This window comes from Cibotium barometz, chromosome 11 (genome assembly GCF_041138505.1).
Source record: "Cibotium barometz isolate CiBa-2024 chromosome 11, ASM4113850v1, whole genome shotgun sequence".
NCBI classification, from domain to species: Eukaryota; Viridiplantae; Streptophyta; class Polypodiopsida; order Cyatheales; family Cibotiaceae; genus Cibotium; species Cibotium barometz.
In genome coordinates this window covers 12,030,294-12,047,416 of record NC_141056.1, presented here as the reverse complement: position 1 = coordinate 12,047,416, position 17,123 = coordinate 12,030,294, and the positions used below count along the sequence as shown (strand labels likewise).

The following is a 17,123-nucleotide window of genomic DNA, read 5'->3' as shown; positions in this document are numbered from 1 at the left end:
CTATGGTGTCTTTGAACTCCTATTATCATCAGGTTGTCATAGGAATGGATGTTGCCGCATCAGAGTTTCTCATTGAGAAGGAGAACAAGTATGACCTTAACTTCAAGGAGGAGGTATGCTGTGATATTGGAACACGCATGTCGTAGCATCTCTTGTTTTTTGTATCAAACTTGCATGTTCACACATGCATGCCACCTTTCATATGTCTTTGCTTCAGTTGATATATAAAGGGTCATCTGAGCTGAGGTCCTTTGTTTCTCAAACAGAACAATGATGGAAGTCAGAAGATCTCTGGTGATGAGTTGATTCATCTATACAAGTCCTTTACGGAGGAGTTTCCAATTGTGTCAATTGAAGATCCATTTGATCAAGATGACTGGGAACACTACAGCAAGTTCACCGCACAGATCGGTGATAAAATTCAGATTGTTGGAGATGACCTTCTGGTCACGAACCCCACGGTAAACTACTGAATGCAGGACTTCTTGGCATTGACCTATTTTGTTTCCTTACCTTAGCGTAGAAAGGTTTTAAATGCTTATGTATACCTTCTTGGTTTCAATTCTTGCTTTCTTCATCTTTATCTTGGTCTCCTCTTGCCATGCAGAGGGTGGGGAAGGCAATCAAGGACTTGTCATGTAATGCGCTTCTCTTGAAGGTAATGTAACTCCCAGCACCCATTTTGCCTCTCTGATAGATAGTGTCTCGTGTGAAGCTTTTGCTGTGTTCTCTATATATGCAGGTCAATCAGATTGGCTCAGTCACTGAGAGCATTGAAGCTGTGAAGATGGCCAAGAAGGCAGGTTGGGGAGTCATGACCAGTCACAGAAGTGGAGAGACAGAGGACACTTTTATTGCTGATTTGGCTGTGGGGCTGGCCACTGTAAGTTCCTTGCATTAACAAGATGCTAGGGTTATGTAGGTGGAATAGATGCCAGGGCGTTCACTTAGTTTTGTTGACCTGATTATTTGCAGGGTCAGATCAAGACTGGTGCACCTTGTAGATCAGAAAGGCTTGCCAAATACAATCAGGTTTCTAAGCTTGGTTTGCATTTGCTTTGTGGTGGCAATACCATTGCATAGTGTGCAGCATATGCTTAGCTTTTGGTTTGTGTCATTGTTACTGCTTGTGATTGATTGCCTTCTGGCATATGCTGCTCCCTCCAAGCATTTTGATTGCCTTCCTACACACCTCCATTATGCTCTGGTTAATGAAGTGAATTTTATGGGATTGTGCAGCTTCTTAGGATTGAAGAGGAGTTGGGTGACGCAGCGGTCTATGCCGGTGCAAGTTTCCGGCAACCAGTGGCACCTTACTAAAAGTCAAAGCTTGTGTACCTCCTTTTGGAGTGGTGAAGGAAGCGTTTTGAATAAATGTTTAACTCCTCACTGCCATGAGAATTTAGGACCACTTTTTGAAACGTAATATGAGATAGACAAATTTTGAGACAAGACTCAGCTATAAAAGCTTATGGCTACGATTCGAATTTGAGACAAGGCATTGTCATTTGAATGGAGACGTAAATGATATTCTTATTGCCCTTTATTGTTACAGTTTTCATTATGTAATAAATGCTTTCTCTCCCATGTGAATTAACCCAAATTATACTCTTTTCCACTTGCATTTATACCAAGCAATTGTTTCACATTACAAGCGGAGAATTATGCGATTAATTATTGTGGTGCATAAACTTGAGAGAGAGAGAGAGAGAGAGCAGGTAAGGTCCCCCAAACCCACTGAAGGACTGAGGGTCCCCAACTTCAGTGTTTTTACTTAGTAAGTAATTGAGATATGTACAACATATCTTAGAGCATGACCTGATGTCTCCTTGTCTGTTGACTTTGGTGTCTAGTGAAAGAAAGGGGAACACTCATGAACCGGAGTTTGCACGGTAGCATTCATAGTGGAGGGCTGACTCATCTTCTAGAAAATTTGTAATTGTCACTAGCAAGTGATTAGTTACATCATTATTTTTCATTTTCATTTATATACATGGATGTCCCTTTCACATTACACTTGAAAGCGTCCATTGGCATGGCCATTCTATTCCTTGGCTCTTGACCTTTTGCATACACTTATTCTTGGCCTTGGACCCAAGTAGACATGAGACTCTTGCACTTTGTTACAAACCATCCCCACCCATGAGGTTTTGTCCTCAAAACCATGGATGTATGTGAACTCACATGATAGGAGAATATTAGCAAAGACTCATGTCAAGTATCATGCCCACACTTGAGCCATGTATGTGTTGGAGACAAAAGGACGTGTGGCTGTAAATTGCACCTTAGGATCTCCAAACATATCCAAATGTATGTATCATGATACTAAATAAGTATCATGAGGCTTCCATACACTACACATCCACCTCAAGTGACTATAGGGTTGTCCAAATGGTGGCTAGGAAATTCCAACAAGCTATTTCATTGTTTTCAAGCCCCATGTGAGTCTTCAAATGCATTCAACAACCCTTCACAGCCTTTCAATGTAGAGGTAGGTTGCCACGAAGCTTCTTCATTAGGCAACCCTCGCCATTTGACTAGATATTCCACCATTGTTCAGTTGTGAAGGACCATTTCTCTTGTGTCCGTAATCATTTCCGACACATAATCATTCCCTCCTCATTCATTGGAGGTAGTCTCGCCCAAGGTAAGCTTTTAGATGTAATATATGAAACATGTCTTGAATCTTTGTAGTTGGTGGTAGTTCCAATTGATACACAATTGCACCAACACGTCTCACAACATTGTCTGACCCATAATATTGGTGAACTAGCTTGTTATTGGGGATTACCCTTAAGAACACCATATCTTGTCTTTGGGATTCTTAAGAAAACTAAATCCCCTTTCTTGAATTCCAATGGTCTCCTATGGGCATTTTCATAGTACCTCACTCTTCCTTGAGCTTGCCTGAGTGCATCCATCTTTTTCATCTCTTTCTTTGCATTAGAATTCACTCCTTGCTTTAAAACCATCATTGGCACACACACTTTATACCCATAAAGTGCCTCATATGCCAATGCTCTCATGATGCTTGCTATTATGAGCAAATTGATTAAGTGGCAACCATTCATCCCATACACCTGGCGTATCATGGCAATAATGCCTCAAATAGCTTTCAACCCACTTATTAATCCTTTCTGTTTGTCCATTGGTCTCGGGATGATAAGTGGTGCTAGGTGTCAAAATAGACTTCATGATCTCAAATAAAGTCTTCCAAAATGAGCTCATAAACTTGACATCACGGTCACTTACAATTTGTTGTGGTATTCCATACAACTTGAATACCTAATCCACAAACTGTTTTGTAGCCATAGATGCTGAAAATTTGACCTTGGAAGGAATGAAGTGTGCCACTTTTATTATGCGGTCCACAATCACACATATGCTATCCTATCTCCTCCTTGTGTGAGGTAGCCCCATGATCAAGTCTATAGAAATGTGGGTCCATTTGCCCTCGAGAATAGGCAAAGGCTGAAGCAAACCACCGGGTTTATGTGTGGGATATCCTTGTTATATTGGCACGGTAGACAATTAGTCACAAAAGCATGCACACCATTCCCCATCCCTTTTCAATAAAAACTTTTCTACACTTTGTCAAAGGTCTTAATGAGCTCCATGTGCCCCGATAATGGAGAAGAGTGCATTTCTTCCAACACCTTTTCTTGTAGCTTGATGTAGGCACAAGGTAGATCTTATCCTTGTAGAAAATGAGTCCATCATGAAGCTTGTAATTCTTCATGGGAACCATGCTATAATTCATGCCATAATGATGCCACTCTCTTATCCAAAAATACTCTTCTTGTATCTCCATGATCCAATCTTTATGAACCATTGAAATTGCCATTAATGAACATGCCCAAATGCGTGACAATGTGTCCACCACAACATTCTTCTTTTCCTTCATGTAAGAGTCCGTCAAAATTTTGTAGAGTGGTCACCCACCTTCTTTGCTTAGGAGAAAGATTTTGTTGAGACGAAGTATTGGAATACTCTATGATCAATTTTGGCAAAAAATAGCTCCCATACAAATAATGATGCCATTTATTGATGGCATAAAGCATTGCCAATATTTCTTGATCATAGACATGCACAACGATCTCCTTATCATTTAACTTTCGGCTCTCAAATGCAATCACTCTATGTTCTTGAAACAAAACAGTTCCAACACCTCTTTCACATGCATCAGCTTGTACCATGAATGGCTTCGTGAAGTCCGGGCATACAAGAATAGGGGCTTATGTGAACATTCCTTTGAGCTCCTCAAAGCTCTTGTTAGTATGTAATAGTGTCCCAAAAGAATGCCTCATTCTTAAGCTTATCTGTAAAGAGAAGCAACAATATATGTATATCTCTTGATAAATTTCCTATAGAATGAGGGTAAGCCTAAGAAACCTCTCAATTGAGTAGTGTTTGTAGGTGTAGGCCAATTTTTGATACACTTTACCTTCTTAGGATCAACCATAATGCCATCTTTGCTCACAATATGTCCATGATTCTTGTGATATGAATTAACATTTATTCTTCTTTGTATACAATTTTTTGCCTTTCTAAAGAATTTTATCAGCCTTACATGTCTTAAGTGCTCTTGCTCACTCTTGTTGTAGATTAAAATGTTATCAAAGAACACAAGTACCCACTTGTAAGGAAGAACTGAAGCACTTTGTTCATTAATGCTTGAAATGTGGCGGGTGCATAACACAATCCAAACAGCATAACCAAGTAATAATAAAGGCCTCTTTTAGTACGAAAAGCCATTTTGTGCTCATCACCCTCTTTGATCCTCAATTGATGATATTCCAACCCCTCAAGTCAATCTTAGAGAAGTATCATGCACCCTTCAACTCATCAAGTAAATCATCAATCTGTGGGATAGGGAATCTATCCTTAATTGTTGACTTGTTTAGATCCTTATAATCCACACGCATATGAAAGTGTCATCTTTCTTCTTGACTAAGAGTACGGGAGACGCAAAGGGTGATTGACTAGGAGTGACCCATCCCATATCAACAATGAGCTGCTTTGACACTTCATCTTTTTCAACCTTTAACAACCTATATGGTGGTTTGTTGATGGGCTTGGCATGTGCATCAAGCTCTATCCCATGCTCCACCTCTCTCTTTGGCGGCAACAAGCATTTGAGCATTTGGAATATGTCAATTTAATCTCTTCATTACGATGCATAAAACTCATATATCCAAGATGTAATTTTATTGTGAAAGACCCAAGAGTAGCCAGCAAATCACATCCCAATACAATGTTAATGGGATCCATGTCCAATATAAGTAAATTAGCCTTGTAAGAATAATCATCTGTGAGTATCAAACTCACATCTTTGCATACAAATTTGCAATTCATCTTTGCCCTGTTAGCCACTTGAACTTCATGCCACCACGAGGGTAAAGCTATGGGCTGCAATGTGAGACTGCACATAGATTTTTGTGTTGATGAAGCTATGTGTGCTCCCGCTATTAACCGAAACATGTGCCACCCTTCCATTTATACATGCCTTAAGCCTTAATGTACTTGCACCCTTGCAACCGGCATAGGTATCACTAGAAATATTGTACAAAGTAGCCATATTATCCTTGTCATCATGAACACACATAGGCAATGGTAATCTATCATCATAGTCAACTTCCCTCTTCTTTGACCCACTTGGATCAAAAGAAAATTCACTATCATTCTCTACATTTTCAATTTTATTGTTGTCATCTTTAAAGCAATCCTCATACTCATCCACATCCTCTTTTGTGCCTTCATTGCAAGATTCGGTATGAGGATCATGCTTAATGTTATCTTCTTGGCTTTACAAAACTTCCAATGATCCTTGTATCATTTGTCACCACACTTGATGTACAACCCTTTGTTCTTCAAGTCATTGATGCAATCTTCACCAAAGATGTTGCTCTTGTTGGCTCCTTTAGCATTGACATACTTCCCATCAATATTTGAAGGTCTAGGAAGATATGTACTAAATATGAAATTTTCTCTCCCACCATTTCCACATACGGTAGGGAATCTAAGGTCCCCGGTATGAGATGCAACACCACTTGGAGGTTTGAACATGGATCGAGTGTTCAAATAAGCCCTCGCTCCTTGCCTTGATTCTCTACATGTGCATATTTTGCCTCATAAATTTCTCCTACCTCTTCCATATGTGGTAGGGAATCTAGGAGGTATGGTATGAGGTGTAGCACCACTTGGAGGTTTGAACATGGACGGAGTGTTCGAATCAGCCCTTGCTCCTTGCCTTGCTTCTCTACATGTGCATATTTTGCCTCATAAATTTCTCCTACCTCTTCCATACATGGTAGGGAATCTAGGAGGTTTGGTATGAGGTGCAACACCACTTGGAGCTTTGAACATGGACGGAGTGTTCGAATCAACCCTTGCTCCTTGCTTTGCTTCTCTACATGTGTATATTTTGTTTGATAAATTTTTGCAAGTAGCATCGTCTCTTTGATGGTGTTGGATCTTTGAGCATCCACATCAACTCTAATGTTGTTTTGCAACCCTTTTATGAATTTCTCAATTTATACTCTTTACTCAAGCCTTTCACATGGTGTGAAAACTTCATGAACTTAAGCACATAATCCTTTACATTGCCCACTTGAGTGAGATCATCCCATTTCTCCACCATCCTAGATTGGCTTAAGACTGAAAGGAATGTACGTCTCATCTCATTCTTGAAATCCACCCAAGTATTGATCATGTAATCATGAGCATCTAAGTGTTGCCACCATGCATGGGCATAATCCTCCAAATACAATGTATGGGCATAATCATGAGCATTTAAGTGCTACCACCATTCATGGGCATAATCATCCAAATACAATGTAGCAAACAACACTTTGGATCTATCACTAGGAGGACTAAGCTCAAAGTAAAGTTCCATCTTGTCGATCCACTCTTTAAATTCTAGAAAAGCCTTCACCTTTGAACCTTGTAAAAGTAAATTTTTCTTTCATCCCTTTAAACTCGTCCCCATTACCTCCATAATGCTCACGTGATTTAGTATGATTAGTTGCAAACTCATTAAAGTGATGACCATAGTGACTGACCATAGGTGATGCCTTTCAAGTTCCATCCACAATTGGCTAAACCCTTGCCCTTTTCAAGGTTTCTTCCTTGCATCATTAATGATTAATCTTGCATCATAGTTTGTTGCATAGGCATTCCATACATGCATGACCCATTATGATGCATCAATTCTCTTTCCCACGTATAAAACCATGATGACCATGGTCAAAAGGCAAAATAGGTTGTAGAGCATTTGATCTATTTATATGCCTTTGCATCCTCAAATGGCATATGGGCTTGTCCCACTAACTTGCAGTTTTTGTTTAATGCAAAGGCATGCCTTGTTGGTTCACCCAACATCTCTTTGCCTTTGCTCCACTCTTGTTTCAAGTTAGAGACTCCATCTTGGATCTATTTACCCAAAGCATCAAACTTATAACCATGAATTGAATTCTTTGATCCATAGCGACCCAACAAGTTTGCATGCCTTTCCATGGTTAGGTCATTATTTCTACCCATTCGGTCACTAAGCTTTTGTATGAAGTACAAGTCGGCATTCATGTCTTCTCCAACTTTAGGTACCTCCAATGCATTGACATCCTTATGCACTTCATTGTTTACATAACTTCTTTCTCCATGCATAGCTTTATGTACTTCCACATGAAAGGATTAATTTGCAAGTTGTTTCTCCCTTTCATCATTGGCACCCACTTCATCATAACACAAGAGCTTCCTTGAAGTTATCCTTGTGTTTAAAATTTTTGCCTCTTTTCTCATGAGATTGTTTTAAGTTGAAAATGTAATTTGAGCATATAATGCCCAAATCTTGTCGAAATTATTTGGATTTTGGCTTCATGGTAAGATAATGATGAATACTTCCTACTTCCAAGAAGGTTTGGTCAAAGTCAAAGGGCAAGTATCATTCTGTTTTGAAATTTTCAAAACAATCAACTATGCCCGTCGAGTAGCCAAATGGTAATGGATTGGGGAGGTCAATGACTCTTCTTGAGGCTTTAAGGGAGTACTCTCAGAATATGAGTGAATTAGGTTTTCTCCTTGCGATTTTGACCTTGCCGAATTAAGATAGCAAACAATGTCGGATTGAGAGTTTGATGGCTCTAGGATTTAGTCCTTACAGAGTACTAAAATATTATACAATCACTTACAAAACAACCCCAACCACTTTTGAGTGAATTAGGGTTTTGTGATTCTGCAGAACATAGTCAAAGTGTCCCAAAATCGATATAGTGTACCCTATTACACAATGCATCAAAATTGTTATCCAACAACCTTAGGCATGTCTTTGAGCAACCCAAATTTAATCCATAAGCACCATATATGTACTTTGAATTTTATTGGCATAACCTCCTTTGTATTGCAACCGAATCTCAAATCAAAAAGTACATCCAATGTATCCAATAACAAATGTCATTGCATTGCCAATTACCAAGCGTCGAACAAGCGCTCTTGGTTGCCAATCTCCTAGCCAAGCCTTCCCACCCTCTTACCAACTTTCGATCCAAGACAAGAATTGGGGCCATTTATTCACCATTGGGTATCTAATCCCTTTTTGTACCATTTTACCACGGAAGTGTTGAGATTCAAGCTCGATGTCAGTGTGTGCCAGCTATGCTATGTGCTGGCATGTTAGGTAGGAACATGTGTGAGACATAAATGACTGCGTCCAGCTGGTCATAGTGTGTGGACATTAGCTAGGGTTAGATGTGTGTGGACACAACTCATAGTGTTTTGTGTGTATTATGGATTATGGTTTTATGCATTGTGTGAGAAGGGAGATGGCTTTCCTCTATGGTTAGGGTTTGCAATATACATTAGGGTTTGCTCCTATGTGTGTGTCTTCTCTCCCTCTACCTATTTTTCAACATGGTATCAGAGCCTTGTGCTATCTATTAGGGTTTATGAGTGAGTGAGAGAAGAGGGAGAAGAAGCTGTGAAGAAAAGCTGTGAAGCTTGGAGCACACCGATTACTATCAGATCTGAGAGCTTGGCCTACCGGGTAAGGTATTCTAAACATCCTTGAGCGGATTGCAGGTGATTCAAACAGAAACAAAGCAAATTAGAGCAACCCAAAGCAAAGAAAAATTTTGGTTTTTTGGAAGCTTTCCATTGAAGGGTGATGTATGGTGGAAATACATGTAAATCTGGCAAAGACATATGTATCTGACAAGGAGGAATGTATTGGCAACTCATGTACAAGCCCTACAACTGATTTTGGAGCAATTTGGATGCATTTGAATGTGAGAAATTCACTGGTTTTTGAGCTCTCACAAAACAGAGAAAAGGAACTCAAATTTTGATGCATTTGGAGCATGTTTTTGGCAAAAATCAAAGCATTGACTGGTTACACACTTGCCTAGGTGTGTTGGGGACTTAATCCCATCATCAATTAACACTTTAAACACTCCCAAAGCCCTCTACAGCAGGCGGCGCAGGTTGCACAGAGAAACAGGGCAGATTTTTGATATTTTTGATACGAGGAGGTCAAATTCCACTTGGGTGCTTGATTAATTCCACAACTGACTTAGCAATTGGTTGCTACACACACTTGAGAAGGAGGCTATATGATTGGATTGATCAATTATCATCAATTGGGCTGGGAATGAGCTGATTAAACAGGCTGTCCACTGGTTGCAGAGAAATAGAGTGAGTTTAATCGAACAATTACTCATTGGTCTTAAACAATTGGACTAATTCCTTTTACATGAAGTTAGTGGACATCATTGCTAAGATAATGAATTCCTGGTTACTCAATTTGGACAAGGATTGAAGAAATTAGAGCAAAATTACTACTGGTTTTTCTGGTTTTTCCCAAAACAGAGAAAGGGGTTTTACAAAATTGATCTGTACACATGTCGGATGGTGTTGATATTCAACATTGAGGTTGTTTAGGTGTCAATGCAAGTTACCCATACTTGATTGAACCACTACATTGCAATTTGGAGCCTTGGAAAGTGCATCAAATCAGGGTATCTTGGACTGTGTGAGTCAGTTCATTTTGGATGCATACAGGTTGATTTTCTACATCAAAATTGAAGTTCATTGTGTACTTTGAAGTATCTGGAACACTCATTGGAGTGTGGTTGAGCTGAGGAAGGCTCGTTTATAGATTTGGAAGTGTACGGAAGATGTATTTGCATTGAGCAATATGTCGGATAATCCAGTACAGATTGTTGGTGAAAAGCTGGATAGGAAGAACTTTCAAGCATGGAAGTACAGGATCAAAAGTTTTCTGAAGGGAAAAGGTTTTCCAGGCATGGAAGTACAGGATGAAAAGTTTTTTGAAGGGAAAAGGTTTTTGGAATCTCATTACAGGTGCTGAGCCAGAGCCGGAACTACCCCGACAACCTACACAACAGCAGGTTATAGCTCATAAGCAATGGTCAGAAAGAGCATTCAAAGTGTTGCATTATCTGTCTATATGTATTTCGGATGCTATGCTCATACACATACATGATGCTGAGAATCCCAAGGATGCATGGGATACATTGGTGAAGTTGTTTGATACAGACACGAGTGCTCGCAAGTCTCAGTTGCGACAACAGATACATAATGTGAAGCGGAATAGAAGGAGCATCCATGATTATGTAGTACAAGAGATAAAGAAGTTTGCAGATGCATTGGCAACAATCAATGCCCCCATGCCTGATGATGATTTGGTGGACATTACCTTGCGTGGTCTTGGCAAGGAATATAAATCTTTTGATACATCCATCTCAGTTCGGAGTACAGGTTTACCAGACTTTGATGAGTTGGTTTCACTCTTGCTTGTTGAGGAAATCAAACTCAGTGATTCATTTCTGGATGCATCTACTAGCCATGATGATAATGGCAGAAATCAGGCTTTCTATTCTCAAAGAGGATTTAGAGGCAAGGGGAGATTTGCATCACGTGGCCGTGGTAATGGTTGTGGATGGCAGGACAGGTCACCACAACAGAATTTTCAGCCTTCATATGGTGCTAGAGGTGGTCGTGGATATACACCTCAGAGAGGCAAAGGTAATCCTCGTGGTAGAGGACGTTGGCAAGGCCAACAAACATCTATGCAAGATGTGGAATGCCATTACTGTGGGAAATTTGGTCATATGGCACGTGATTGTTTCCGCAAACAGAATGATTTGAGAGGGGGTAGAGCACAACGTGGTGGACATTATGCACAACATGGTGGAAATTATGCATCAAGCAGTAATGATGGCACTGCAAATCACTTGTTTGCCATGAAACATGTTGTGGGATCTATGATGACAAATGCTGAAAATGATGACACTTGGTATATGGACTCTAGAGCATCAAACCATATGACTTGTCATGGTGAATGCTTTGAGCATATGAAGCCTATGGATGTGAAAGGCTATGTGAAAACAGGAGATGATACTCAGCATGCCATTACACATGTTGGAAGTGTACCATTGGTTATGCACAATGGTCAAACAAAATCTATGTCAGATGTATTGTATGTGCCTTCTATCACAAAAAGCTTGGCCTCAGTTGGTCAAATGGTGGAACAGGGATTACAGGTTCGTTTCAACGAGCATGGTTGCTTTGTTGAGGATTTCAAACATGGATGTAGAATCATTGCTAAAGGCAAGAAAGAAGGCAGATTGTTTAAGCTGGATGCTGGGATTCCTGAGTTAAAATCAGCCATGTAAGAGGATTGGATATGTCAATATACAAAGGTTAAAGAACATGCAGGCAAGAGACATTGTTAGTGGGCTGCCTAGATTCAAGTATGATGGGAATATGCATGTTTGTGAAGCCTGTCAGTTTGGAAAGTAGGCAAGGTTGCGGTTTCCTAGAGAAGGCAACATGAGTAGCATGCCACTTGAGATAGTACATAGTGATGTATGGGGTCCTACACAAAACCCATCTATTAAAGGCAGTTTATACTATGTGACATTCATTGATAATTTTAGCAGAATGACATGGATATACGTTCTCAGAGAGAAAAGTGAAGTATTGGAAAAGTTTATGGATTTCAAAGCCTTTGCAGAAAAGCAATATGGTTCTTGGATTAAATGTTTGAGGACAGATGGAGGTGGTGAATACACCTCAAATGCTTTTGAGCATTTCTTGAGAAAGCATGGCATAAAAAGGCAGTTGACTTGCAGGGATACACCTCAGCAAAATGGTGTGGTGGCTGAGAGAAAGAATAGAGTCATATGTGAAGTGGCCAGGGCAATGCTCAATGAAAAGAGCATGCCAGACTATTATTGGGCAGAAGCTTGTGCTACTGCAATGTATATACTGAATAAGACACCCACAACAGCCATACATGGAAGTACGCCAGAGATGCAGCTTACAGGTTTTAGGCCAGACATTGGACACCTCAAAGTTTTTGGATGTATAGCTTATGTACATGTGCCTGACGAGAGAAGGAGGAAGTTGGATCCTAAGGCAGAGAAGTGTGTGTTTGTTGGATATGCATAGGATCGCAAGGCATACAAATGTTACAATCCACAAACTAGACAAGTTGTTATCTCACGAGATGTGGTGTTTGATGAGCTTGCTAGTTGGTACAAAGCAAAGGATGAGGGTGTCATTGAGTCACTTGAAGCTGATGTGCCTGTGAACTTGCCACAAGCAAGTTCTAGTTCTACTTCTATGTCTGGGCCAGCAGAGGCTGAGAGTAGTACTGTACGTCCATGGTCAGGACGTTTGAGGCATGAGAATGTGAGCACTGGGAGTAGTGCTGTGGGGATAAAGGAAAGAAGAAAGTCGAAGGAATTGGAATTACAGGTTATGAGTCATCAAGTTCAAAGAGTTTGGATGAGGAGCTTGGCATACCTGTTTTATGCACACTTGGTGCTAGGCAGGATAGATATGTGCCACCACATGCTAGAGTGACAGGTGTTCAGAGTGATCCGCATGCATTGCGGAGATCCCAAAGGGTCAGATATCCAGTTGACAGGTTGACATACCGTGATTTTGCTATGCATTATGCATATATGACGTCTTTGGTGAAGCATGTGGAACCTACATGCTATACAGAAGCTATTGGAAAGCATGTATGGGAGAAAGCAATGGATGTTGAGATGGACGCATTGGTTCATAATGACACATGGGACTTGGTTGCATTACCACAGGACAAAAATGTCATTGGTTGTAAATGGGTTTACAAAGTGAAATACAAGTCTGATGGTTCCATTGAGCGACATAAAGCAAGATTGGTAGCTAAGGGTTATGCACAAACCCAAGGTTTGGACTATGATGAAACATTTAGTCCAGTGGCAAAGATGGGAACAGTGAGAGCAATCATTGCTATGGCTGCAGCTAATTGTTGGGAAATGCATCAAATGGATGTCAAAAATGCATTTCTAAATGGTGATCTACAAGAAGAAGTGTATATGGCACAGCCAGAAGGGTATGTACACCCAAAGTATCCCACTCATGTATGCAGATTGAAAAAGGCATTATATGGTTTGAAGCAAGCACCTCGTGCTTGGAGTGATAAGATGAGCAGATATCTTATCTCCTTTGGATTTCAGGTTTCTACAGCAGATTCTTCACTCTATGTGAAGAAAACAGATCATGGGATTGTTTTACTTGTCATCTATGTGGATGACTTGATTATCACAGGTTTATCACAGGTGATCATGGTACAGATGTGATGCATGTCAAGAAAGCATTGAGTGGGCAATTTGACATGAAAGACTTGGGTGAGTTGAGATACTTTCTTGGAATTGAAGTGATCAAAGATCATGCAGGTACATGGTTAGTGCAACGCCAATATGCATTGGATATGTTGGCAAAATATGGCATGACAGGGTGTAAGCCTATGAGTATACCTTTGGAGCAAAATGTGAAGTTGCGGGCTGATTTTGGTGAGGAGTTGGATGATCCATCTATGTACAGGAAGATGGTTGGTAGTCTCATTTACATGACTATCACACGCCCGGATTTGACTTATGCTGTGGGGGTAGTAAGGTAGTTTATGCAGAGCCCCAGAAAACCTCATTTGGATGCAGTGAGACGCATTATGCGATATGTAAAGACCACTGCACATTATGGTCTACTTTATGAGAGTGGTAAAGGCTTGGATATACATGGCTACACAGATGCTGATTGGGCAGGTAGCTCATATGACAGGAGGTCTACTAGTGGTTATGCCTTTACACTTGGAAGTGCCGTGGTGAGTTGGAGTAGCAAGAAGCAACCTACAGTTGCTTTATCCAATACAGAGGCTGAATACAGGGGTGCAGCCATTGCTACTTGTGAAGGAATTTGGTTAAAGAGTCTCTTGGCAGATTTGGGTGAGCCTATTGATGGCAAAGTTGTCATTCATTGTGACAACATGAGAAGTATATAGTTGGCCAAGAATCCAGTATTTTATGTGAGGACCAAACACATAGAGGTCCATTATCACTTTGTCAGAGAGAAGGTGCTAGATGGTACAGTGGATCTATAGTATGTGAAGACTGATGAGCAGGTGGCAGACATCTTTACAAAGCCACTTAGCAGGGAGAAGTTTGAGTACTTCCGTACTATGTTGGGAGCACATGGGATGAGCTTGAGGGGGAGTGTTGAGAGTCTTGATATCCCAAGCTCATCTACATCTTCATCTATGGCAGTACATCATGAGCTTGAGAGGGACTATTGAGATTCAAGCTCGATGTCAGTGTGTGCCAGCTATGCTATGTGCTGGCATGTTAGGTAGGAACATGTGTGAGACATAAATGACCGCGTCTAGCTGGTCATAGTGTGTGGGTTAGATGTGTGTGGACACAACTCATAGTGTGTTGTGTGTATTATGGATTATGGTTTTATGCATTGTGTGAGAAGGGAGATGGCTTCCCTCTATGGTTAGGGTTTGCAATATACATTAGGGTTTGCTCCTGTGTGTGTGTCTCCTCTCCCTCTACCTATTTTTCAACAGGAAGAACCATTCTAGAAATATTATATGCATTCCCAACATAGCCACATATCATCAATCTCCACCACCATGCATGTGGATGGCCTAATTATCTATGTAATGGCTCATGTTAGTGCCAAAATGATGGTAATTGATCCAAATAGAAATCAAGTAACATCTAATAGTCTCAATATCACTCAAATGGCATGTGAATGGCCATGAATGATATGCATGTCATATGAGAGGATATGTATGACATTTAATGCTATTAAACGACATGAAAAGTTTAAAACTCCCAATTTATGCAACTAGGGTTTGCTCAATGCTAAGTATGAGTGCATGAGAATGCATTATGACACCATTGAAGCATTCTAGAGTTCATAGGCATGGCCAATACATGTGTAAATGGCCAATATCATGGAAATTAGGATTTATTTAAAGAAAGTCCCAAATTATGTCATAGGCATAAAAATATTACAAGAAATTAATGTAGAAACTCATAGGAAGCAAGAGGGAAGCACCAATGCTTCAAACTTGATGAAGAAGGACTCCATGGAAGCAAGATAATAGGCGTCGTTTTTAGCTTCGTGAATCCACATTTTTTTCTTCTCGAGGCTTGTAAGAGAGAGTAAAGCACTCTAGATGAGCATAATAACTTTCTTTCATCATTACATAAGCTAGGAAAGCCACACGAAGCATCTAAGATAGCAAATCTTACTATGGGTGGTTGTACAATAAGGGTCCTCACTTTGTGGTCAAACTCAAGTTATGGAAAGTTCTAGAATGGAAGAAATGTCTTTTTCCTGGAACATAATCCCCTGGAATTCAACTTCAAAAATTCCACCCTTGAACAAAGAAGTGAAATGCTTTAACTGTCAAAGATTCGGACATCGTAGTATGTATTTCCCAACTCCTTTTGGATCAAGGTTTTCGGGGCAAGGAAGTCAGGGACCGAGATTCTAGACTCCAGCTCCTTCCTTCTAGAGTAATCAGGTTCCTTTCCGTCAAAATCAGGGAAACCCCAGAGGTAGACCCTCTAACCAACCCTCAATTTCAATCCAAAGTAATGCAAGACCTCAATCGAAGAATTGGGGAAATCAAAGAGAGAAGTTCCCAAACTAGCCATCCACTTCCAAGGCAGTAACACTAAAAGTGATAGAAGAAGAAAGTGATGAAAGAGATTATTCTGAGAGTAGCTGAACATAATTAATAAATTAATTATAGAATTCATTTCTTTATGATTATGCAATAATTTTATGTGAGAAATTAGTACTAATCATGGTGAATCTATGAAAAAAATTTGGTTTAAGTTGAATAAGAAAAGGTTTATTTTCATCCATTTTATGTGAAAATAGCTCTACTTGAGTAGTTTCTTCCCTTCTTCTAAGCCTAAACCTGTTATATGGGAATGCATTTTAAGATATCTTAAAAATATTATTCTACTCTCTTAGATAATTCTAGGATGCTTGGATTATCTTTGTGTCATGCCAAATTATGTTAATATCATGGGTGAAACCATTAATACATTTGGTGTACATTGACCTATGTTTGGGGCCTCCAATGTCTGTTACAATTGGTTTGTATGGCAGGGTGATTCTTGGGCTACTTACGCTTAGAAAATATGTGTATGGTGATGGTTTGTATGCCTATGGAATATTTGTTTACCAGTTTATTGCAAGGAAAAGCACACTTTTTGTATTTTTGGAGGCTATGGCCTATTATTAGAATGAAATTACATAAATACTCATGTGTGGGGAGAGGCCACACACATGAGGGGGAAGATAGCACCCATCACTGTGTTGCTTTCATGAGCTAAGTATTTTTACAAGTTATTTATTCAATTCTTGAATATGCTGAACTTATGGTTTTTGATGCATTATTTAGTATGAATAATATATTTCTTTTTGCAAGTCTCTATTTTCTCTATTTTCCTAGAAGTGGATCTAGGAAGATTATTTTACTATTATTATAAACAACTCAGGCAATCACTTCATTTTAAAAAGAGCATAAAAATTAAAACATATATGTACATACCATAGTCACGTCCAATTTGCATACAAGAGGGGCTTTATATAAAACATACATGTACATACCATAGTCACGTCCAATTTGCATACAAGAGGGGCTTTATATAAAACATACATGTACATACCATAGTCACATCCAATTTGCATACAAGAGGGGCTTTATATAGCCATCCAACCATGTAACTCTTGGGATCCCCATGTGACTATTG

The 17,123-nt window shown here is 39.8% G+C and overlaps 1 protein-coding gene across 1 annotated transcript in view; it reads left to right on the top strand.

The window, feature by feature from the left end:
• The window catches only part of LOC147633756 (enolase), a 5,893-nt gene extending 4,290 nt beyond the window's left edge, over positions 1-1,603 (top strand). The window contains exons 11-16 of the mRNA XM_086804785.1: positions 33-113; positions 267-461; positions 608-658; positions 743-883; positions 976-1,032; positions 1,240-1,603. Coding sequence (XP_086660911.1) covers positions 33-113; positions 267-461; positions 608-658; positions 743-883; positions 976-1,032; positions 1,240-1,320 — 606 coding nt within the window. The 3' untranslated portion in view covers positions 1,321-1,603. The remainder of the gene's footprint in view (positions 1-32; positions 114-266; positions 462-607; positions 659-742; positions 884-975; positions 1,033-1,239) is intronic.
• Positions 1,604-17,123: the final 15,520 nt, after the last annotated feature.